General features: G+C 42.1%; 1 protein-coding gene across 2 annotated transcripts in view; it reads right to left on the bottom strand.

Moving 5' to 3' along the window:
- Positions 1-23,164, bottom strand: part of LOC139410065 (insulin-degrading enzyme) — a 46,740-nt gene extending 23,576 nt beyond the window's left edge. The window contains exons 1-12 of one of the 2 annotated variants that reach the window (XM_071155505.1): positions 22,990-23,164; positions 21,845-22,027; positions 20,753-20,960; positions 18,673-18,842; positions 17,451-17,573; positions 8,331-8,443; positions 8,025-8,187; positions 7,343-7,435; positions 5,950-6,041; positions 5,372-5,452; positions 4,875-4,978; positions 3,146-3,248 (exon numbers count right to left, since the gene is read on the bottom strand). In XM_071155505.1, the coding sequence (XP_071011606.1) occupies positions 3,146-3,248; positions 4,875-4,978; positions 5,372-5,452; positions 5,950-6,041; positions 7,343-7,435; positions 8,025-8,187; positions 8,331-8,443; positions 17,451-17,573; positions 18,673-18,842; positions 20,753-20,960; positions 21,845-22,004 (1,410 nt within the window). In that variant the 5' untranslated portion in view covers positions 22,005-22,027; positions 22,990-23,164. Of the gene's footprint in view, positions 1-3,145; positions 3,249-4,874; positions 4,979-5,371; positions 5,453-5,949; positions 6,042-7,342; positions 7,436-8,024; positions 8,188-8,330; positions 8,444-17,450; positions 17,574-18,672; positions 18,843-20,752; positions 20,961-21,844; positions 22,028-22,583 lie in introns of both variants that reach the window. The other variant, XM_071155512.1, reaches the window with a different exon arrangement.
- Positions 23,165-23,368: the final 204 nt, after the last annotated feature.

The raw sequence follows: 23,368 nt of genomic DNA, 5'->3' as shown, positions 1-23,368 counted from the left end.
TTTGACTTTTTTCACATTTTGTTACGTTACAGCCTTATTCTAATATTGACTTAAAGAAACTGATCCTCAGCAATCTACACACAATACCCCATAATGACAAAGCAGAAACAGGTTTAAAAATGTTTGCAAATACCTCAACATAAGTATTCAGACTCATCGCTATGAGACTTGAAATTGAGCTCAGGCGCATTCTGTTTCCATTGATCATCCTTGAGATGTTTCTATAGCTTGGAGTCCACTTGTGGTAAATTCAAATGATTGGACCCGATTTCACACACCTGTCTATATAAAGGTCCCACAGTTGACAGTGCATGTCAGAGAAAAAAACCAAGCCATGAGATCAAAGGAATTGTCCGTAGAGCTCAGAGACTGGATTGTGTTGAGGAACAGATCTGGGGAAGATTACCAAAAAAGGTCTCCAAAAACACAGTGGTCTCCATCATTCTTAAATGGAAGTAGTTTGGGACCACCAAGACTCTTCTTAGAGCTGGCTGCCCAGCCAAACTGAGCAATCGGGGGAGAAGGGCATTGGTCAGGGAGTTGACCAAGAACTCGATGGTCACTCTGACAGAGCTCTAGAGCTCCTCTGTGGAGCTGGGAGAACCTTCCAGAAGGAAAATCAGGCCTTCATGGTAGAGTGGCCAGACAGAAGCCAGTCCTCAATAAAAGGTACATGAAAGCCTGCTTGGAGTTTGCCAAAAGGTACCTAAAGACTCTCAGACCATGATGAAACTAAGATTGAACACTTCGGCCTGAATGCCAAGTGTCTCGTCTGGAAGAAACCTGGCACCATTCCTACGGTGAAGAATGGTGGTGGCAGCATCATGCTGTGGGGATGTTTTTCAGCAGCAAGGACTGGGAGACTAGTCAGGATCAAGGGAAAGATGAATAGAGCAAAGTACAGAGAGATCATAATGAAAACCCGCTCCAGAGTGCCCAGGACCTATTAAAGCCTTCCACAAAAGCTTTTGTAACATCATAAGCTCTGTGGAGTTAGTGGCCCAAGGATTTATTTCAGAAAAGTGAATTGAGAACATTCACAGTGCTAGTGTCAGTCTTACTGTAAAATTACTATCAAAACTTCACTATTGCTAAACCATCACACATTTGAACCCCGATACTACACTGAATAGAAAAAAAGTCTGCAAATTATTGAGCCATCTGTGGCTTTAAACATCATTCACCACTGGGGTGTTGACAGTGGATCATCAGTGCCTTACTAATAAAATAAATGGCTTGTGGTTAATGGTATGATAAACCTTAGATCATTTAGGGAATGTGTGACAGCAATTGGATAGACTGACGATTCCTGGAGAATCTGCCGTTCAAACAACAAAAAAGCAGACAACGCCAATTGTTTTGGTATGTGGCTGGAAAAATGTAACCATTCAAATTCATACAGAGCTATGGATGCATGTTATGACAATCCATAATATCAACATAGCCTCAAAACATGGTTGAAACTATACAGTGTTTATTTACAATTACATTGTTTACAAACAATGGAGTAAAACAGGCTTATTTGTTGGTTTCTGAAGGGGAACACAAGTTGAATTAAGCTCACAAGGCATGTATAAGATGTTCATCAAGAATCAGTGGGTATACAGTACCAGTCAAAAGTTTGGAGGTAGTATGAGGTAGTCACCTGAAATTCATTTCAATTAACAATTTATTTCCTTAATGCGTTTGAGCCAATCAGTTGTGTTTGTGACAAGGTAGCGGTGGTATTCTGAAGATATCAAACAGGGCTAAAAGCCCAAGTCCATATTATTATTAAGTCAGTCAATCTGGAAAATTTCAAGAACTTTGAAAGTTGCTTCAAGTGCAGTTGCAAAAACCATCAAGCGGTATGATGAAACTGGCTCTCATGAGGACCGCCACTGGAAAGGAAGAGCAAGAGTTACCTCTACTGCAGATGATAAGTTCATTAGAGTTACCAGCCTCAGATTGCAGCCCAAATAAATGCTTCACAGTATCAAGTAACAGGCACATTTCAACTGTTCAGAGGAGACTGCGTGAATCAGGCCTTCATGGTTGAATTGCTGCAGATGAACCACTACTAAAGCCCACCACTAAGAAGATACTTGTTTGGGCCAAGAAACACAAGCAATGGACATTAGACTGGTGGAAATCTGTCCATGTGTCTGATGAGTCCAAAAGTGTAATTTTTGGTTCCAACCTCCGTGTCTTTGAGACGCAGAGTAGGTGAACAGATGATCTCCGCATGTGTGGTTCCCACAGTGAAGCACGGAGGTGGTGGTGTGATGGTGCTTTGCTGGTGACACTGATTTATTTAAAATTCAAGGCACACTTAACCAGCATGGCTACCACAGCATTCTGCAGCGATACACCATCCCATGTGGTTTGCGCTTAGTGGGACTATCATTTGTTTTTTCAACAGTTCAATGACCCAACACACCTCCAGGCTGTGTAAGGGCTATTTGACCAAGGAGTGATGAGTGCTGCATCAGATGACCTGGCATTCACAATCAGCCTTACTCAACGCAATTGAGATGGTTTGGGATGAGTTGGACCACAGAGTGAAGGAAAAGCAGCCAACAAGTGCTCAGCATATGTGGGAACTCCTTCAAGACTGTTGGAAAATAATTCCTCATGAAGCTAGTTGAGAATGCCAAGAGTGTGCAAAGCTGTCATCAAGGCAAAGGGTGGCTATTTTGAAGAACCTAAAATATATTTTGATTTGTTTAACACTTTTTTGGTTACTACATGATTCCATATGTTATTTCATAGTTCTACAATGTAGAAAATAGGACAAATAAAGAAAAATCCTTAAATGAGTAGATGAGTCCAATCTTTTGACAGGTACAGTATATTATTAATTAAAAAATGGATGTAGTAATTGCAGAGTGCCAATTTAAGCATTGCCAATTGACGATTTAAAAAGACGCCCAGTCAGATCAGGGTGAATCTCAAATCTGTCCTCTATTCCTTGTGTCCTTGTTTCTGCTCCTCTTACTGAAAATGCATTGAACGAAAATGTCAGAAGAATAAAATCCAATCTTCTACAATATGTTTTGAGGATAAGGCAAGGAGAGGACGTGAGGAATCAAAGATTTCGGAGATTCACCCATAGGGTGATGAGAATATGGAAAATCTGTTGAGTTTGAACGCATTTCAGTCTCACCTTGATGACTTCCTCAGAGATGGGCTCCTGTTTGTAGTGGGTCCCATACCATTCCTCAGTCTTGTCTGTCTGCCCTTCAAACGACTTTGAGACAACTGCGACTCTGCAGTGAGAGGACGGACAGAAACAGGTCTCATTATTAGCATTTATAAACCCCCTTGTCAGATCGTTTTAGTCAGACACACTCCATTTTCCCTGAGCTGCCTACGGAAGATTTGTATCGCCCTTATGACATCAGCTCGAGTGCCTTCCATAGCAGTGTTATATTTCTAGGATGCCAATAGTAGTGACTGAAGTAGAGTAGTAGTGACTGTAGTGGTAGTAATACTGCAGAATGTGTTATTGAGCTCCCTATTGATTCAGGTTCAACAGTTTTTTAAAGTTCTCTTAATTCAACAGTGCAAGGTTTAGGTGAATGTTAAAAGTCCAATGCAGCGATTTCATTCTCAATATTAAATCATTACAGGGTAACAATTAAGTACCTTACTGTGATTTTGATTTAACAATGGTCAAAAATAAAAAACGTTTCTTAGCAAAGAGCAATTTCTCAAGCAAGAATTTAGCTTAGACTGTCTGGGAGTGGGCTGAGTAGGGATATTTTTTTTATACAATTTTCCTTTGTCATTATGGGGTATTGTGTGTAGATTGAGACACTTTTTTAAAATAAGGCTGTACCGTAACAAAATGTGGAAAAAGTCAAGTGGTCTGAATACTTCTGTGGGGACTTGCTTCCATTCAGCCACATGAGCACTAGTGAGGTTGGGCACTGATTTTGGGCAATTAGGCCTGACTCGTAGTAGGCGTTCCAATTCATCCCAAAGGTGTTCGATGGGGTCGAGGTCGGGGCTCTGTGCAGGCCAGTCAAGTTCTTCCAAACTGAACTTGACAAACCATTTCTGTATGGACCTCGCTATGCGCACGAGGGCATTGTAATGCTGAAACAGGAAAGGGCCTTCCCCAAACTGTTGCCACAAAGTTGGAAGCAAAGAATCGTCTAGAATCTCATTGTATGCTGTACGATTAAGATTTCCCTTAACAGGAACTAAGGGGCCTAGACCGAACCATGAAAAACAGCCCTAGACCATTATACCTCCTCTACCAAACTTCACTGTTGGCACTGTGCATTCGGCATGTAAATGTAACCAAACCCAGATTAGCCTATGGAGATTGAATGGCTGTGTGCTCAATTGTATATACCTGTCAGCAACAGGTGTGGCTGAAATTGCCTAATCCAATCATTTGAAGGGTTGTCCACATACTTTTGCATATATAGTGGAGATAGACTGCTGTGCCACTCGGGAGACCCTAAGGCACTGCATCTCATTGCTATAGGTGTCACTATAGACACCATGGTTCGATTCCAGGCTGTATCACAACCGGCCCATAGGGCGGCGCACAATTGGCCCAGCGTAATCCGGGTTTGGCCGGTGTAGGCCATCATTGTAAATAAGAATTTCTTCTTAACTGACCTGCCAGGATAAATAATTAAAAGGTAAAAAAATTATATAGGACATTACAAATATGTTTATCAAAATGCACTTCAAAACAGAAGTGTCATAGGCGTGTACTCTTAGTTGAGTGGAGCGCTGGTACCCTGTGACCGAGCTGAGCCAAACTAACTGAGCTGAGCCAATCTGGACTGCGCTGGTTTGATAATGCATTCGCCACAGTCGCTGAAACCATGCTGGAAAGACGAATGTGAAAACAGAATAAAACAAGCCGAACTAACCTGACGTATTCTGGCCTCAGCTTGTCCAGCACCATCTCTATCAGGTCTGGCCTGAAGTCCTCCAGTAGGTACTCTGCTGCTAGGATCTCCTCCAGAGGGTAGTACTGCAAAACAAAGGACAAAAGAAAAACAGGTTTAGGTGCTAACAATGGGGGATGCATTTTACTGTATCACATGCAGGGGAACACGGTTCACTGGAACACAGAACTGGTGCTCTGCTTAGTTCACAAAAAATAAAAAAGATACGCACACATAGGTAAAGAAAATCAACAGACCAAAATACACTGGACATCCTACCCTCTATGACTGCCTTGCTAACAGTAATATTTTGACTCTAGCAGGAATGTCAGTTTAATTTAGACTGGGGCTGAGTTTTACCCACAAAATAAGAGGCTGGTAGACAAGGCAGTCTGATGACATCATCATCAAACAGAGCCACGGAGCTGCAGTGCATCACCGTGGAGATGACCTTAAGAAATGGAGAGAGCACCACCTACGTGCAGTAATCCAGACACTTTGGAGGTGTAGCCACGGGGCCGCTCCTTGTCCTTGAACCTGAAGGCCACTGTGTTTAGGTCCTGCGGTGGAGAGACAAGTCACATGTCAATCACATGCAAATAAAGCATATTACATACAGAGGATTGAGCAACACAATGAGACAATTCAGATGTAATCCATGTGTACTTTTAAATACACCAGAGGTTTAACTATGAGGCCACCACAAAGACGATTTGAGTCCGTTTCTCAGTCTTGGTCCTGACTTCATTTTGGTTTTGTGAAAAGGACTATGCATAAATAGTTGACTGATTGTTTTCTGACAGCACGACCCTCAATCCTAAAACAGTGAGAAGATTTTAGTCATTTTAGCAGATGCTCTTATCCAGAGTGACTTACAGGAGCAATTAAGGTTATGTCCCTTGCGCAAAGGCACAGAGAGATTTTTCAACTAGTCGGCGCAGAGATTTGAACCAGCGACGTTTCGGTTAATGGCACAAAGCTCTTAACCCCTACGCTACCTGCCACTCTGAAATTAGCCAGAAACTCGAAGTGAGTGGTACTACAGTGCTGTACTTACCTTGCACTCCTGGAAGACCCACTCCTGAGGCCCCTTCATGCGCAGCTTCTGGATGTACTGGAACATGTGGAAGATGATGTCATCCACGTGCACTACAGAAACAAATGACACTTCAGCGTTGGGCAAGGTTGGGCATACAGTGCATTCGGAAAGTATTCAGACCCCTTGACTCTTCCCACATTGTTACATTCATTTTTCTAAAATATACAAAAAAATTCCCTCAATCTACACACAATACCCCATAATGACAAAGCAAAAACAGGTTTCGAAATTTTTGCAAATGTATAAAAAATAAATAAATGAAATATCACATAAGTATTCAGACCCTTTACTCAGTACTTTGTTGAAGCGCCTTTGGCACTGATTACAGCAGAGTCTTCGTGGGTATGACGCAACATACTTGTATTTGGGGAGTTTCTCCCATTCTTCTCTGCAGATACTCTCAAGCTCTGTCAGGTTGGACGGGGAGTGTTGTTGCACAGCTATTTTCAGGTCTCCTCAGAAATGTTCTATCGGGTTCAAGTCCAGGCACCGGCTGAGCCACTCGAGGACATTGAGACTTGTTCTGAAGCCACTCCTGCACTGTCTTGGCTCTGTGCATAGGGTCATTGTCCTGTTGGAAGTTGAAACTTTGCCCCTGTCTGAGGTCCTGAGTAATCAGGGGCAGGTTTTCTTTGAGGATCTCCGTACTTTCCTCCGTTCAGCTTTCCCTCGATCCTGACTAGTCTCCCAGTACCTGCCGCTGAAAAACATTCCCACAACATGATGCTGCCACCACCATGCTTCACCATAGAGATGATGACCAAGACCCTTCTCCCCCGACTGCTCAGTTTGGCCAAGCAGCCAGCTCTAGGAAGCATCTTGGTGGTTCCAAACTGTGTTCTTGGGGACACAGTTGTGCCTCGACAATCGTGTCGTCTCAGATCTCTACCGACAATTCCTTCAATCTCCTTCATCTCTTCTGCTCTGATATGCACTGTCAACTGTGGGACCTTATATAGACAGGCGTGTGTGTGCCTTTCCAAATCATGTCCAATAAATTTAATTTACCACAGGTGGACTCCAATCAAGTTGTAGAAACATCTCAAGGATGATCAATAGAAAAGGATGCACCTGAGCTCAATTTCGAGTCTCATAGCAAAGGGTCTGAATACATATGTAAATAAGGTTTGCATAAATGTCTAAAAACCTGTTTTCGCTTTGTCATTATGGGGCTTTGTGTGAAGATTTATTTATTTAATCCATTTCAGAATAAGGCTGTAATGTAGCAAAAAGTGGAAAAAGTCAAGAGATCTGAATACTTTCCGAATGCCACACACAGACAGCTTTATGACATGAGGGTGTGGGCACAAACACATGAACAAAACACAATCCCTGAGATCCTAATGCTTACAGAGTCCCTCCTCTGTCAGGTCCACATTGATGATGAAGAACATGAAGCCTTTAGCTCCCTCTTTCTGGCCTCCGACCAGCGTGTTTACCCAGCCTGCACAAGAATAAAGGGCAAAGCTCTCATGATCAATTCAAATACAAACACTTCTACAGCATGTACGGCCAGTATAAACCCTTGAATAATTAAGACTTACATATTTCTACATTTTATTCATTTAGCAGAGAGTCTTATCCATAGTGACTTATAGTTACTGCATTCATCTTAAGATCTCTAAGTGGGACAACCACATATCTGTCATAGTAAGTACACCCCCCCCCCCCCCAAACAAATAGTACCCATCAGCAAAGTCAGTACAAGTACAAATGTTCTAATAAAAATCAAGTAGGAGTATAGTTCACAAAAGGGGGGGGGGGGGGGGGTATTTAAGAAATAGGGTTTCAGCCATTTTCAGAAGATAGGGACTCTTCTGTCCTTGCTTCAGAAGGAATCTGGTTCCAACATTGGGTTCCAGGACCGAGAAGAGCTTTGACTGGGCTGAGCGGGAGCTACCCTCCCGTAGTGGGAGGTCCAAGAGACCAGAGATGGCAGAACTGAGTACTCAGTTTGCAGAAGAGTTTCTACCATTCTATCAAGCCCTAAATATTAAAACGGAGATTCTCTTAATCATAGCCCTCTGGCCTACCTTTGGATTTGAGCTCAGACAGCAGGCTCCCTGGGCCCTCGTGGCCTATCAGGTGGCCCAGATAGTGGCCTGGGTTGGACTTGTAGTACTTCTGCAGGTCTGGGATAGGGAACGTCACATACAGGTTCCTAATGTCCTTGATAGGCACCACTTTGTAGAATTGCTATGAAGGAAAATTAGGGATGAGATATTTGAATTGAGAAAACAAAAAGTACCTCAGAAGCACAACTTTTCCATGGGATGATGTATTTGATTGTGTATCCATATAATGATTTGTGTCTTGGAGGGAGAAACTAAGGAGCTCACCTTGAGATGCTCCTCCTGGAAGGGGTGGTTGGGGAACTCGGGGATAAGCACATTCTTGTTCTCCACTTCGCCAAACAGCTTAACCACCATGGTGGTGAGCTCATCTAATGACTCTGTGAATGAGAAAAAGGGCGAGATTAGTTTCATTTATTAAGATAGTCAATCTTCCTGGAATCATACTCAAACAATTCAAATGACAAAACACTTCAAATATAATTGAAGTCGGAAGTTTACATACACCTTAGCCAAACACATTTAAACTCAGTTTTTCACAATTCCCTGTCTTAGGTCAGTTAGGATTAGAGGTTGACCGATTAATCGGATTGGCCGATTAATTAGGGCCGATTTCAAGTTTATAACAATCGGAAATCTGTATTTTCGGACACTGATTTGGCAGATTTTTAATTTTTTTACACCTTTATTTAATCTTTATTTAACTAGGCAAGTCAGTTAAGAACACATTCTTATTTTCAATGACGGCCTGGGAACGGTAGGTTAACTGCCTTGTTCAGGGGCAGAACGACAGATTTTTACCTTGTCAGCTCGGGGGATTCAATCTCTACAGTTAACTAGTCCAACGCTCTAACCACCTGCTTCTCATTGCACTCCACGAGGAGACTGCCTGTTACGCGAATGCAGTAAGCCAAGGTAAGTTGCTAGCTAGCATTAAACTTATCTTATAAAAAACAATCAATCATAATCACTAGTTAACTACACATGGTTGATATTACTAGTTTATCGAGCGTGTCCTGCATTGCATATAATCGATGCGGTGCGTATCATTGCTCCAATGTGTACCTAACCATGAACATCAATGCCTTTCTTAAAATCAATACACATAAGTGAATATTTTTAAACCTGCATATTTAGCTAAAAGAAATCCAGGTTAGCAGGCAATATTAACCAGGTGAAATTGTATAACTTCTCTTGCGTTCATTGCACGCAGAGTCTGTGTATATGCAACAGTTTGGCCCGCCTAATTTGCCAGAATTTTACGTAATTATGACATAACATTGAAGGTTGTGCAATGTAACAGGAATATTTAGACTTATGGATGCCACTCGTTAGACAAAATACAGAACGGTTCCGTATTTCACTGAAGTAATAAACGTCTTGTTTTCAAGATGATAGTTTCCGGATTCAACCATATTAATGACCTAAGGCTCGTATTTCTGTGTGTTATCATGTTATAACTAAGTCTATGATTTGATAGAGCAGTGGTGGTGGGCAGAAGCAGGCGCGTAAACATTCATTCAAACAGCACTTTCGTGCGTTTTGTCAGCAGCTCTTCATTGTGCGTCAAGCATTGCGCTGTTTATGACTTCAAGCCTATCAACTCCCGAGATTAGGCTTGTGTAACCGATGTGAAATGGCTAGCTGCTTCGAGGGTGGCTGTTGTCGATGTGTTTCTGGTTCGAGCCCAGGTAGGGGCGAGGAGAGGGACGGAAGCTATACTGTTACACTGGCAATACTAAAGTGCCTATAAGAACATCCAATAGTCAAAGGTTAATGAAATACAAAGTGGTATAGAGAGAAATAGTCCTAAAATAGTCCTATAATTCCTATAATAGCTACAACCTAAAACATCTTACCTGGGAATATTAAAGACTCATGTTAAAAGGAACCACCAGCTTTCATATGTTCTCATGTTCTGAGCAAGGAACTTAAAACGTTAGCTTTCTTACATGGCACATATTGCACTATTACTTTCTTCTCCAACACTTTGTTTTTGCATTATTTAAACCAAATTGAACATGTTTCATTATTTACTTGAGGCTAAATTGATTTTATTGATGTATAATACTAAGTTAAAATAAGTGTTCATTCAGTATTGTTGTAATTGTCATTATTACAAATAAATAAATGTACATTTAAAAAACATATTTAAAAAAAATATAAAAGAAATTGGCCCTCCAATAATCGGTATCGGCGTTGAAAAATCATAATCGGTCGACCTCTACATAGGATTACCACTTTATTTTAAGAATGTGAAATGTCAGAATAAGAGAAGGATTTATTTAAGCTTTTCATTATTTCGTCACATTCCCAATGGGTCAGAAGATTACATACACTAAATTAGTATTTGGTAGCATTGCCTTTAAATTGTTTAGCTTGGGTCAACCGTTACAGGTAGCCTTCCACAAGCTTCCCACAATAAGTTGGGTGAATTTTGGCCCATTCCTCCTGACAGAGCTGGTGTAACTGAGTCAGGTTTGTAGTCCTCCTTGCTCATACACGCATTTTCAGTTCTGCCCACAAATGTTCTATAGGTTTGAGGTCCGGGCTTTGTGACGGCTATTGACTGCCATTGACCTTGACTTTGTTGTCCTTAAGCCATTTTGCCACAACTTTGGAAGTATGCTTGGTGTCATTGTCCATTTGGAAGACCCATTTGCGACCAAGCTTTAACTTCCTGACTGATGTCTTGAGATGTTGCTTCAATATTTCCACATCATTTTCCTTTCTCATGATGCCATCTATTTTGTGAAGTGCACTAGTCCCCTCCTGCAGCAAAGCACCCCCACAACATGATGCTGCCACCCCCGTGCTTCACGGTTGGGATGGTGTTCTTTGGCTAGCAAGCCTCCCCCTTTTTCCTCCAAACATAACGATGGTCATTATGACCAAACAGTTCTATTTTTGTTTCATCAGACCAGAGGACATTTCTCCAAAAAGTATGATCTTTATCCCCATGTGCTGTTGCAAACCATAGTGTGGCTTTTTTGAATGGCGGTTTTGGAGCAGTGGCTTTTTCCTTGCTGAGCGGCCTTTCAGGTTATGTCGATAATAGGACTCGTTTTACTGTGTATATAGATACTTTTGTACCCGTTTCCTCCAGCATCTTCCCCAGGTCCTTTGCTGTTGTCTTGTGATTGATTTGCACTTTTCGCACCAAAGTACGTTCATCTCTAAGAGACAGAACGCGTCTCCTTCCTGAGCGGTATGACGGCTGCGTGATCCCACTGTCACGTTAGTCGTAAGGAGGAGACCAAGGCGCAGCGTGACACGAATACATACTCTTTAATTAAACGAAGAAACACTAAACAAACTTACAAAATAAAACGAACGTGACGCTATATAAACCGAGTGTAGACACAGGCAACTACACAGACAATATCCCACAAAATACCCAATGAATATGGCTCCCGAAATATGGTCCCCAATCAGAGACGACGATAAACAGCTGCCTCTGATTGAGAACCAATCTTGGCAACCATAGACAGAACAAAAACACATATACCCACCCGTCACACCCTGACCTGACCAAAATAATACAGAAAACATAGATAACTAAGGTCAGGGCGTGACGCCCATGGTGTTTATACTTGCGTACTATTGTTTGTACAGATGAAGGTGGTACCTTCAGGCGTTAGGAAATTGCTCCCAAGGATGAACCAGACTTGTGGAGGCCTAGAGTTGTTTTTCTGAGGTCTTGGGTTGTGTTTCGGAGGACGCATGGCTCTCGACCTTCGTCTCTCCCGAGCCCGTACGGGAGTTGTAGCGATGAGACAAGACAATAACGACTAACAATTGGATACCACGTAATTGGGGAGAAAAAGGGGGTAAAATAAAAAAAATACATCCACAGGTACACCTCCAATTGACTCAAATTGTCAATTAGCCTATCAGAAGCCTATCATTTTCTGGAATTTTCCAAGCTGTTTAAATGCACAGTCAACTTAGTGTATGTAAACTTCTGACCCACTGGAATTGTGATACAGTGAATAAGTGAAATAATCTGTCTGTAAACAATTGTTAGGAAAAATAACTTGTGTCATTTTTGTGACATTTTTGGAGAAGTTGAAAAATGAGTTAATAACTCCAACCTAAGTGCATGTAAACTTCCGACTTCAACTGTATCTGTTATGTAGCATTTAATTGCATGTAGATGAAGCACTGTTTCCATCCTGTAAGTTAGGTTTGGAATCTTGTACAGTAACAAGAGCGGTCAATAATGCTAGCAAAATGTGCCCAGACACTATCAACCGTGTAGCTGTGAAAGCCATTAATGAAGTCATGCCATTGTAAACCCAGCTGCCAAGTGCAAGCCCATTTAATTTCACTATAGAGGACATGGTGTCACTAAATGGACCATTTCAACTGGTAATGGACACACCAGTGACACAGCCTACTGTATCCCCAGTGACTCGTTGGATCATGGCTCGTCTGTGGCTCACAGAATTGGAAAGGTGAACAAGGGTTATTTGGGATTTTTTTTACTGGGGCTGGTGGGGACACAGTATTAAAGGGGAAATAACTGCAACTGTGAAAGTAGACGTCTTATATCAATTATTCTCTTTGGTCCTGATCCCTGCTTAGACTGAAATGTACTGTATTACATTCGAAGGCAGGGTTTCCCAAACTCATTTTGTTTTTTGGCCTAGCACTACACAGCTGATTCAAATCACCAAGCTTTGATTATTTGAATCAGATGTGTAGTGCTTGGGGGAAAAAACAAAAAGTGCACCCAGGGGGAACCAAAGATTTTTGTTTGGAAGAAGTAGGCAGGGGTCTGATGCCGAACAATAAAGGAAATTCACATGAGCTCCACAACGCCTACTCCACCCATGCTCTACCAAGGTTTTCCAGCACACAGCTTTGACCTACTACAGTAGCTATGTTGGAATTGTACTTGAAACAATGTGTAGGCAGGTTGCTTAGGATTTAAACCTTCTCAAACAACCTAATTCATATTCTTAGAGGTGCTTCCACAATAATGTGATTTGTACAGCATACAAGTTAAAGTATTGGATTCCTCACACAAATGCCACACTAGTCCCATACTACTACCTTTTTCAAGCTGTTTTTAAATTATATAAAAGCAAGCTTTGCTTTTATACTTATAAGACTATCATGATTGATTGAGGCGTTTTGTCTTGTTGTAATGTGGTGCCTGCCTGTACTTAAATATTTTTAGCCATACATGTCATTGAGAAAAAACGATTTCATAACATATTTTTGGGGTCAGTAGGTGCCCAACATAATAACAGGTGGTGGTGTGTTGGATAGTCACACATATATAGGAGGTATATAGAGCCTGTCTCCCTCCATTCCTAATTTCTGTAATCGTTAGCTTACCTGTATAATATTGACATAAGCACAGAAACACGTTTTGCAAGCATGATCCTGTTTTATCAATTGCTGTGCTGATCAATGGGCAGTTCATTACCTCACTCAAATGAATATGTAGCTTAAGTTGTGTGTATTTCTAATTATTTTTGCAATAAAGGTGACGCTACAATACACATTTACAATTGGCCTATATCTAAAAACACATACACTGTTCAAAAAAATAAAGGGAACACTTAAACAACACAATGTAACTCCAAGTCAATCACACTTCTGTGAAATCAAACTGTCCACTTAGGAAGCAACACTGATTGACAATCAATTTCACATGTTGTTGTGCAAATGGGATAGACAACAGGTGGAAATTATAGGCAATTAACAAGACACCGCCAATAAAGGAGTGGTTCTGCAGGTGGTAACCACAGACCACTTCTCAGTTCCTATGCTTCCTGGCTGATGTTTTTGTCACTTGTGAATGTTGGCGGTGCTTTCACTCTAGTGGTAGCATGAGATGGAGTCTACAACCCACACAAGTGGCTCAGGTAGTGCAGCTCATCCAGGATGGCACATCAATGCGAGCTGTGGCAAGGAGGTTTGCTGTGTCTGTCAGCGTAGTGTCCAGAGCATGGAGGCGCTACCAGGAGACAGGCCAGCACATCAGGAGACGTTGAGGAGGCCGTAGGAGGGCAACAACCCAGCAGCAGGACCGCTACCTCCGCCTTTGTGCAAGGAGGAGCAGGAGGAGCACTGCCAGAGCCCTGCAAAATAACCTCCAGCAGGCCACAAATGTGCATGTGTCTGCTCAAACGGTCAGAAACAGACTCCATGAGGGTGGTATTAGGGCCCGACGTCCACAGGTGGGGGTTGTGCTTTACAGCCCAACAGCGTGCAGGACGTTGTTCATTTGCCAGAGAACACCAAGATTGGCAAATTCGCCACTGGCACCCTGTGCTCTTCACAGATGAAAGCAGGTTCACACTGAGCACGTGACAGACGTGACAGAGTCTGGAGACGCCGTGGAGAACGTTCTGCTGCCTGCAACATCCTCCAGCATGACCGGTTTGGCGGTGGGTCAGTCATGGTGTGGGGTGGCATTTCTTTGTGGGGCCGCACAGCCCTCCATGTGCTCGCCAGAGGTAGCCTGACTGCCATTAGGTACCGAGATGAGATCCTCAGACCCCTTGTGAGACCATATGCTGGTGCGGTTTGCCCTAGGTTCCTCCTAATGCAAGCCAATGCTAGACCTCATGTGGATGGAATGTGTCAGCAGTTCCTGCAAGAGGAAGGCATTGATGCTATGGACTGGCCCGCCCGTTCCCCAGACCTGAATCCAATTGAGCACATCTCGGACATCATGTCTCGCTCCATCCATCAACGCCACGTTGCACCACAGACTGTCCAGGAGTTGGCGGATGCTTTAGTCCAGGTCTGGGAGGAGATCCCTCAGGAGACCATCCGCCACCTCATCAGGAGCATGCCCAGGCGTTGTAGGGAGGTCATACAGGCACGTGGAGGCCACACACACTACTGAGCCTCATTTTGACTTGTTTTAAGGACATTACATCAAAGTTGGATCAGCCTGTAGTGTGGTTTTCCACTCCAAATCCAGACCTCCATGGGTTGATAAATATGATTTCCATTTATAATTTGTTTGATTTTGTTGTCAGCACATTCAACTATGTAAAGAGAAAAGTATTTAATAAGAATATTTTATTCATTCAGATCTAGGATGTGTTATTTTAGTGTTCCCTTTATTTTTTTGAGCAGTGTATATACACACATACATACACATTATTTTAATAGCAGGACACTGTAAAGTCCATTATTCCTCTAAAGAATATAAATTAGGCTGTTTGAGAAGGTTTGAATGCTTTCCAGTTTCAGACCAATGCCTACCTCTCACCGGAAGGTGATTATACAACATTTCCACATGCAAAAAGTGTCCTACAAATTTAATTTTCACTTAAAAATATGTTTTTTTAAATGGATGTGTTTTGTCACAATTTATTGTCCAGGGCCTGGTTTCCCAAAATCATCTTAAGGCTAAGTTCATCGTTAGAACCTTCATAGGCGCTTCGTTAAATTCCAGAGCCGTTTCCCAAAAACAATTGTTACTAAAGTTGCACTTGAAAAAAAAAAATGATTTACCGACTGCCTCAGACCACTCGTAGAACAGCTAACTCCGGTCCAGCATATAAGTGGTTCAGATTTGGTCTGGTCCGGAATGAGAAGTGAAACATTCTTCCTGAGTTGTTAATTTTCTTTAAATGTAAAGACACAACCTAGAGTCGAGCCAATGACTTAAGTAGATTAACATGTTATTTCTACATCCTTCTGAAAGAGACATTTTCATTTGACAAAAACAACTTCATATCGAAGGAGTGCTTTTGATTTGACGGCGGCACATGCACAGATCGCTGCGAGAAGACCGTAAGATCTGATGAGGTGTTTCTGCGCATGAGCTTAGCTAGCCAACGCCACCATGACATTGCCTACAAGCATGATCTGGGATTTCCATTGGAGAAGCAGTTTCTGCCCATCAATCACTCCAGTGTTTAATTGGTATATTGTAATTACTTCGCCACCATGGCCTATGTATTGCCTTACCTCCCTTATCTTACCTCATTTGCACACACTGTATATAGATTTTCTACTGTATTATTGACTGTTTGTTTATTCCATGTGTAACTCTGTGTTGTATGTGTCGAACTGCTTTGCTTTATGTAACCGATGTGAAATGGCTAGCTAGTTAGCGGTGTGCGCGCTAATAGCATTTCAATCGGTGACATCACTCGCACAGACCTTGAAGTAGTTGTTCCCCTTGCTCTGCAAGGGCCGCGGCTTTTGTGGAGCGATGGGCAACGATGCTTCGAGGGTTGCCGTTGTCGATGTGTGCAGAGGGTCCCTGGTTCGAGCCCAGGTAGGAGCGAGGAGAGGGACGGAAGCTATACTGTTACATTTATTCTTGGCCAGGTCGCAGTTGTAAATGAGAACAACTAGCCTACCTGGTTAATTAAAGGTGAAATAAAATAAATAATATTCGTACAATACTGCCTTTGCTATAGTCTCATTTTAATCTGACATCTAGAATTTGAGCTAGGTAGGCGCTATAGCCCCCACAATATTAAGTGATATAAGACCCATACTTTTAGTTGGAAGTTTTAGTTCAAACAGCTGAGCAAACAGATGACTGCAGGACTTGGCTGAGTGTTTTGGGGGCTCAGTCCCAGACAGTTCCAGGAGAGGAGTGTTTAGAAAAGCACTTCCTAGCCTTTAGTGTGACCTAAGAGAGGATGTGAGAGCTTTTAGCTCTGTATAGCTGACAGGTTATTTCCTCCATATAAACCAGCTTAAGATCTCTGATCCAAGCAGCAACTCTCTGATTGGATACTTTTTCCACCACTGACAATTGTAATACTTGAGTAAAAGTAAAGATACCCTAATAGAAAAGGACTCAAGTAAAAGTGAAAGTCATCCAGTAAAATCCTACTTGAGTAAGTCTAAAAGTATTTGGTTTTAAATATACTTAAGTATCAAAAAGTAAATATAATTTCAAAAATAAACTTAAGTATCGAAAGTAAAAGTGTAAATCATTTCAAATTCCTTATATTAAGCAAACCAGGCGGCACCATTTTCTATTTACGGATAGCTAGGTGTACGCCCCAACACGCAAACATAATTTACAAATGAAGCATGTGTTTAGTGAGTCCGCCAGATCAGAGGTAGTAGGGATGACTAGGGATATTCTCTTGATAAATGTGTGAATTGAACAATTTCCCTGTCCTGCTAAGCATTCAAAATGTAACGAGTACTTTTGGGTGTCAGGGGAAAAGTATGGAGTAAAAAGTACATCATTTTCTTTAGGAATGTAGTGAAGTAAAAGTAAAAGTTGTCAAAAATATAAATAGTAAAGTAAAGTACAGATACCCCCCCCAAAAAAAACTTAAGTAGTACTTTCAAGTATTTTTACCAAAGTACTTTGTTACATATGTGGACGTTGGCGCGTACACGAACACACCGGCTAACACCATACACACAACACACCCTTACCTCTTCCGAGCACACACAGTCCCATGAGATTGGAGGAGTAGTAGGTGGAATGGAACTTCAGGAGCTCCTGGCGGATGTTGATCCCATCCTTGGATGGCCTGGTCTCCAGAGTCAACTTGTTACCTGAACAATCAACCAGATATAATTCTTAAACAGCTAGTCAATGCATCCATTAATGTTTTTGTAATATATGTACAATGCAGTGAGTGCTTGATCTAACTGGACAAAAGACTAGGGTCTTTATCGTCATATGATGTGTTGAAGAAAAAAAGAAAAGAAGTATCAGTGGCAAAAATGAGGACATCAAAGCATCAAATCAATTTGTAAAATGCCAGAATATCATCATCAAAGAGGACTTTATGAAACAGTCCACAGTGGGAGGGAGAATACATCCACTTATAAGGAAAACAAGCTTGTTCTAAGAAAACCAATGGGTGAACGAAATGAATCCCAACAGTGATGAAATTTCAATTTTGAGTAAGGCCCTCAGTGACAGACTGACCACTTTTCTGTCCTCTATGGGCTAGCACTTTACTAATTAGCCTACACAACCACAGCCCAAATCTAGCACTTCATCTGTGGCAGGCTAGCTGGTGGGCATTTCCCTATGCTAAAACAAATAACAGAGCCACACAACATCTAGAACACCCGGAGAGATTGAAACTGTGAAAGGGACCCTTCACCACTTCATGGTCAAAATATTAATAATCTCCAGCACCATAGTGTATACATGTGAAAATGTATTTGTGTTGAAGTGTCCCTTTAGGCATTTCTAAGAAATTGATGTTTTTGTGAAGGCTGTCATGGCTGTGTTTGTCTCCGACATTCGCTTATTATTGAGTGTTTTGGCCCGAGCTGGTCCATTATAAGCTGAAAATAAAGCTTATATAACTCAACACTGCCACCAGCTGGCTCTTCTTGCCTGGGAGCAACTCTAAGTCTAATCATATGAGAACACAATCAGAGAGAGAAAGAGTCAGCACATTAAAGGCGGAGAGGAATTGAGTTGTTTTAAACAGGACTGCCGGGTCATGTTCATAACGGGAAAACTGTACCTAAATGTTTTGCAACGGAAGAGGAAGTCCTGGTAGTTCCTCCATTTTCAGTCCTGTTTCAGTTTGTTGTATTCCATTTTGTGCCTAACGAACATGACCGTGGGTTGATACTAGCTGGGTTGGGTTGACCCCTGTCTATAGTATGTAAGGTGGCGTGAGATTTTTACCGGTCCCAAATTTGCTGAACGGGTGGTTGGGGTTGCCAGTGGCCTTCTCCAGCTGGAACAGCCTCCAGGCATCATTCATCAGGTTCTTCTCATGCTCGGAGTCCACAGCGTTCACCTCACGGTCCTTACAGCTCTCGTCAAACAACGGGCACAGGAAGAACTGAGCAAACCTAGATACATACAGGACAAGACATTAATTTAACAAGTTAACATGTATACTAAGCAAAAACAGTAGAATAGGCTTTTTAGATTAGAACACTGGGGTCATTGGATTAATTTATTTTGAAAATGAACTTGATTGTTCTGGTGAAGGCCTTCAGGTGATGACTGTGCAAAAGGTGTATTAGGTGTGTGCGTGCGCTATTTATGGTTCCAAACCAGAAGTGTTTGACTACAGTAAAATGTGGAAAATCCCACTGTCTGAATTCAGATGTATACTTTTCGTCTGCAGACTCAAGACAGCAGTGACATTTGGCAGACCTGTACGCAAAGCTATTTGAATGCCACTGAGCAAGATCAACTGCCATGCAGAGCAGAATGACTGCAATTAAGTGAATTGGCCAAAGTAAATGCCATCCACAGCTAGGCTTTGCACAGCCTGCAGCTACAGATCGTCAACATACGTAGCTGGATGAAGCAGAAATCTGAGATGTCACACAAGCAAGTTGTCCAATTATATATTCAAATGGCATTCTCTACCTGTAAAAACTATTATGGTAGCCCCATACACCCATTTTCAACAACCATCCTTCATTTGTAGCACTATTCTCTGAAGGTTCATGATATGGATTGAAAAATGGCTTCCAAAACCCAGATCAGACTCCAGTGTTCCATTACGTTCATGAGCGTTTGAAAAGAGAAAGCCTAATAAATAATTAAATGAATTGCTGTCCAGATGGTTTTCATGCATTACCAGCAGCACTATGGCACTATTAGGATGAGAAACTGAGGCTTGAACAGGTGCTTCCTAGGCAATATTATTACAAAGTGGGTAAGCTTAAGCCAAATCTACAGCTAGAGGATACACTAGTACTCTATCCAAAACACATAATTTAGGTAACACAGTTGTCGTTATGGACTGAGGAAAGGCGCGTGTTCTAAAAAAGGCCTCATCATTCAAGACGGGGACCTGAAGCTTCCCCATCCAATGGTTTGTATTCTAAAAGTAACCCTTCAACTTACCCACGCCTAGTTAAGATGAGAGCTAAAGAAACCAATTCCACCCTTGAGGTCTCAGGTACAGGTAGGGGTGAAATTGACACAAACTGGAGACTCGTGTCCTGGTGGCTCTCTGGGATTAACGCCTGTGCTGTGTTCAGTACGTTTATTTTACGTTCTGGAACGTTCAATTGAACGGAAACGGTGCTGCACTGAACAACCAATTGAAAAACTGGGAGGGGGTTGGGTTGTAGAACGCTGACAGCATTACCTCGGCCATTTAAATACGTTGTCACTCGTTGCTACAGCCACACCACGCCACACCCACCAAACATACTTTAAAGTCGGTTCAAGAACATACAGGAACGTTATTGGGGAAACGTGTTGTTCGGTACAAACCGTTGCGTAACATTGCACAAGTTCAGGCAAACTGAACGCACATCAGGTAGACCCAGAGGATGGATCCCATATTAATATTTAGAGAACACCCACTTAGTCTACACACATCATGTGGCTCTATAGAACCTGAGTAGTTAATTATTCAACATCGAAAAACAACAGAGGGCTCAGTTGAATATGTAAAGAAAACTTATTTTATACCACTTCTCTGCCAACTAGAGGCCAGTCCAGTTTGGGAGGGATTTTACAGCAACATAAATTGGATAGTCATAAGGAAAAACATAATATTTCACACAGACAGCCTAATCGGGTTACAGTGGCACATCCAAGCTGTCAAAATGGGAGAGTCATGGGAGAATTTCTATGCCATAACCTGGGTCATATTCAAAAAGCACCTAACGGAAGAAAGGAAACAAAAGGGGAAGGGCTAGCTGAACTTGTCCAATAAGAAATGCTTGTTGTCCAATAAGTAAAGTCCATGTTGCAAAAAGTCCATGTCTACATTGTGCCCTAATGAACCCACCTGTCTAGTGCTCCCTCCAGGTGCTCATGGGATACGTCAAAGTAGTAGTTGGTGTGCTCGCCACTGGTGAAGGCATTGGAGCTGCCAGCATGCTCACTGAGAAACTGGCTGTACTCATTCTCCTTGGGGTACTTCTCTGTGCCCAAGAACAGCATGTGTTCGCAGAAGTGGGCAATGCCTGATATGTTCCCTGGGTCCGACAAAGAACCTGAGGTTGCAGACATGTGTCGAACAGATAATTAGTATGTTTATTTGCTTCCACACACTGCTGTGCATAAAATAAAACAACTTAAATTGATGTTAAGCTGCTGGCAGCCATAACACTGGAGAGATGCTGTTTTTAACCACTTTTGTATACTTTTTAACCAGTAGTTCTGAAAGTAGCACACACGAGCCAAAAGTGGTCCGTGAAAATTGTGTACTGTGTCACATATGTGCACATCATTGCGCTCTCTCTGCTGTGACCACTTAGCCATTGGGCCCGGCCTGCAACCTCATTGGCTAACGCTGGGCAGGCCTCTTGCTAGCTGTCACTCAAATGCGAAGGGCTGAAGCTCGTTGGCGAGAACTTGAATTGGTAGGGAGCTGGCCCATGTTGCAGGAAATTTAGGGCACAGCTTCAAGAAAAGTCGCTTTCAAACTAGGGATTTCGTGGCTAATTGAGGTAAAACAGTAATTCTGCACGTATGAACTACACATTGACAAATCCAGCTCAAAGCAGGAGGTTTAAAAAAATAGTACCGGAGCATGTTTTTAAATTAAGGGAGAAAAACAGAGGTAGAAAGTGAGTGCTATAAAAGGATACTCTTCAATGTGGACCTGTGGGAAATAAACTAGGAGTAAAAAAGAGAAATGGAAGCATAACATTTTACACAAATACCAGAGACAATGTTAACAGGGGTTGAAACAAATAAATAAAGACACAGAAAGAGAGATAACATTTAAGGAGAGATTGGGTTTGCTATGGGAGGAGTAGAGAGGGGTGGAGACACCAGTAGAAAAATAATGAAAGAGGGAGACCAGGGGTCCGGGTGTTAAGAATATGGCTGGGAGACTGCCTGAAGGCTAGGCTAGAGGTGGTGAATACTGCACCTATGTTAACGTCCAGCCCTGCTGAGGACTTGTCTGTGGTGGGGTCACTGATGAGCACGGCCTTCAGGCCATTAGTGAACTCTAGACCCCTGTAGACCCGTTTGTCCTCTGGAGAGCGGAGGATCTCACTGACCACCCTCTTCATGGCAGGGTCTGTCATTCTGAGGGACAGAGACGGCAAGCCTGTACAGCACAGGGCATAATCTTGTTATTATTCTACCCACTATTTAGAATTTGACTAGACAAGCAATCTACAGGCAGGGGGGGCAGGGGGTGGGGGGGTGTATATTGGCGAGCATTCTGAGTGATGCAATGTGGATGGACTTCCCAAACTGAAGTGCCATATTTAGATCCCAAATTGGCAGTGCCTCAATCAAGAATCAAGTTGGAGGATTGACTGCCCTTCATAGGCTGAGCAGGCGCCAGCATTCAGTCAACAGCGGACAGATAGTACTGTGCACACGAGCGCGTCGGAGATTTTTACAAATACATTGAAAATAAACAATGATTTCAAAACAGGCAGATATGCAGAATTGAATAGGTTGACCTGAAAATAAGTTTTCAATATCTGGGTGTATCAACCAGTCCACTATGAAAACAACAGCAAACACATGGATTAACGTTACTAACCACACTCCTCAATAAATTAACAATTTACCGTTAAACAGCTCCATACACCAAGTAAACAACTCATATGAGTTATGATAGCTAGCTACTGGTTTACTACAAGCTAAAATACCTTGTTCAAAGCACGAGTGTATTTTTCCTTGGCTGGTTTGAGTTTGCACTGGAACAGCCGGGTGACGCCAGCAGAGATTAATCTCATTAACTGGTTAACATGATTCCTAGGCTAGCTAGCTAGAATTTGTGCGTATCTGGTACACCCAGGCGAGGTAGCTAGACTGGCTGGTTATAAATATATATTTCCTTGGTTAGCTAGCTATTAAAGATAATTTGCTACCTTGTGTTACGGAGCTAGCTATAAATGCTATCCTGCTAATGCTTAGTCAGCCCGCGCTAGCTAGGTAGCAAAGCTAGCTACTGCTGTCACTGTGTGGCTAAGTAACGTTACGTTTAGCTGTTTCATTATTTGCTAATTTCATGAGAGATTTTAAAGTGGATAGTATCTGACATTTAACACTCACTTAAAATGTTGATTAAAGTACAAACTATTCGCCGCAACCAGAAGCTGTCTCGTTAATAACTGGGCCGGTCGACTAAAACATTGCGGCATACATTCTTCAGATAGACAAAATCAGAGAGAACTTCTTCTTCGATAGGTTTTAACGGCGGTTGGCATCCAATAAATGTTTCATTACTGCCACCTACTAGACTGGAGTACTTTGCTTGAAAAATAACCCATAAATAAACAAATACACTACCATAATCTAACACAACACTCACAAAAAAATAAAACAAATAACAGCACCCTACTCCACTATTTAAATCTATTTAGTCCTACCTCAGGTCAATAACCTGAAAGGAAGGGACATTGCCACTTAAGACAATGTAACCCTTCTGATG

This window comes from Oncorhynchus clarkii, chromosome 1 (assembly GCF_045791955.1).
Source record: "Oncorhynchus clarkii lewisi isolate Uvic-CL-2024 chromosome 1, UVic_Ocla_1.0, whole genome shotgun sequence".
NCBI lineage: Eukaryota > Metazoa > Chordata > Actinopteri > Salmoniformes > Salmonidae > Oncorhynchus > Oncorhynchus clarkii.
The sequence above is the reverse complement of the archived record's forward strand: the minus strand, read 5'-3'. Positions and strand labels throughout refer to the sequence as shown.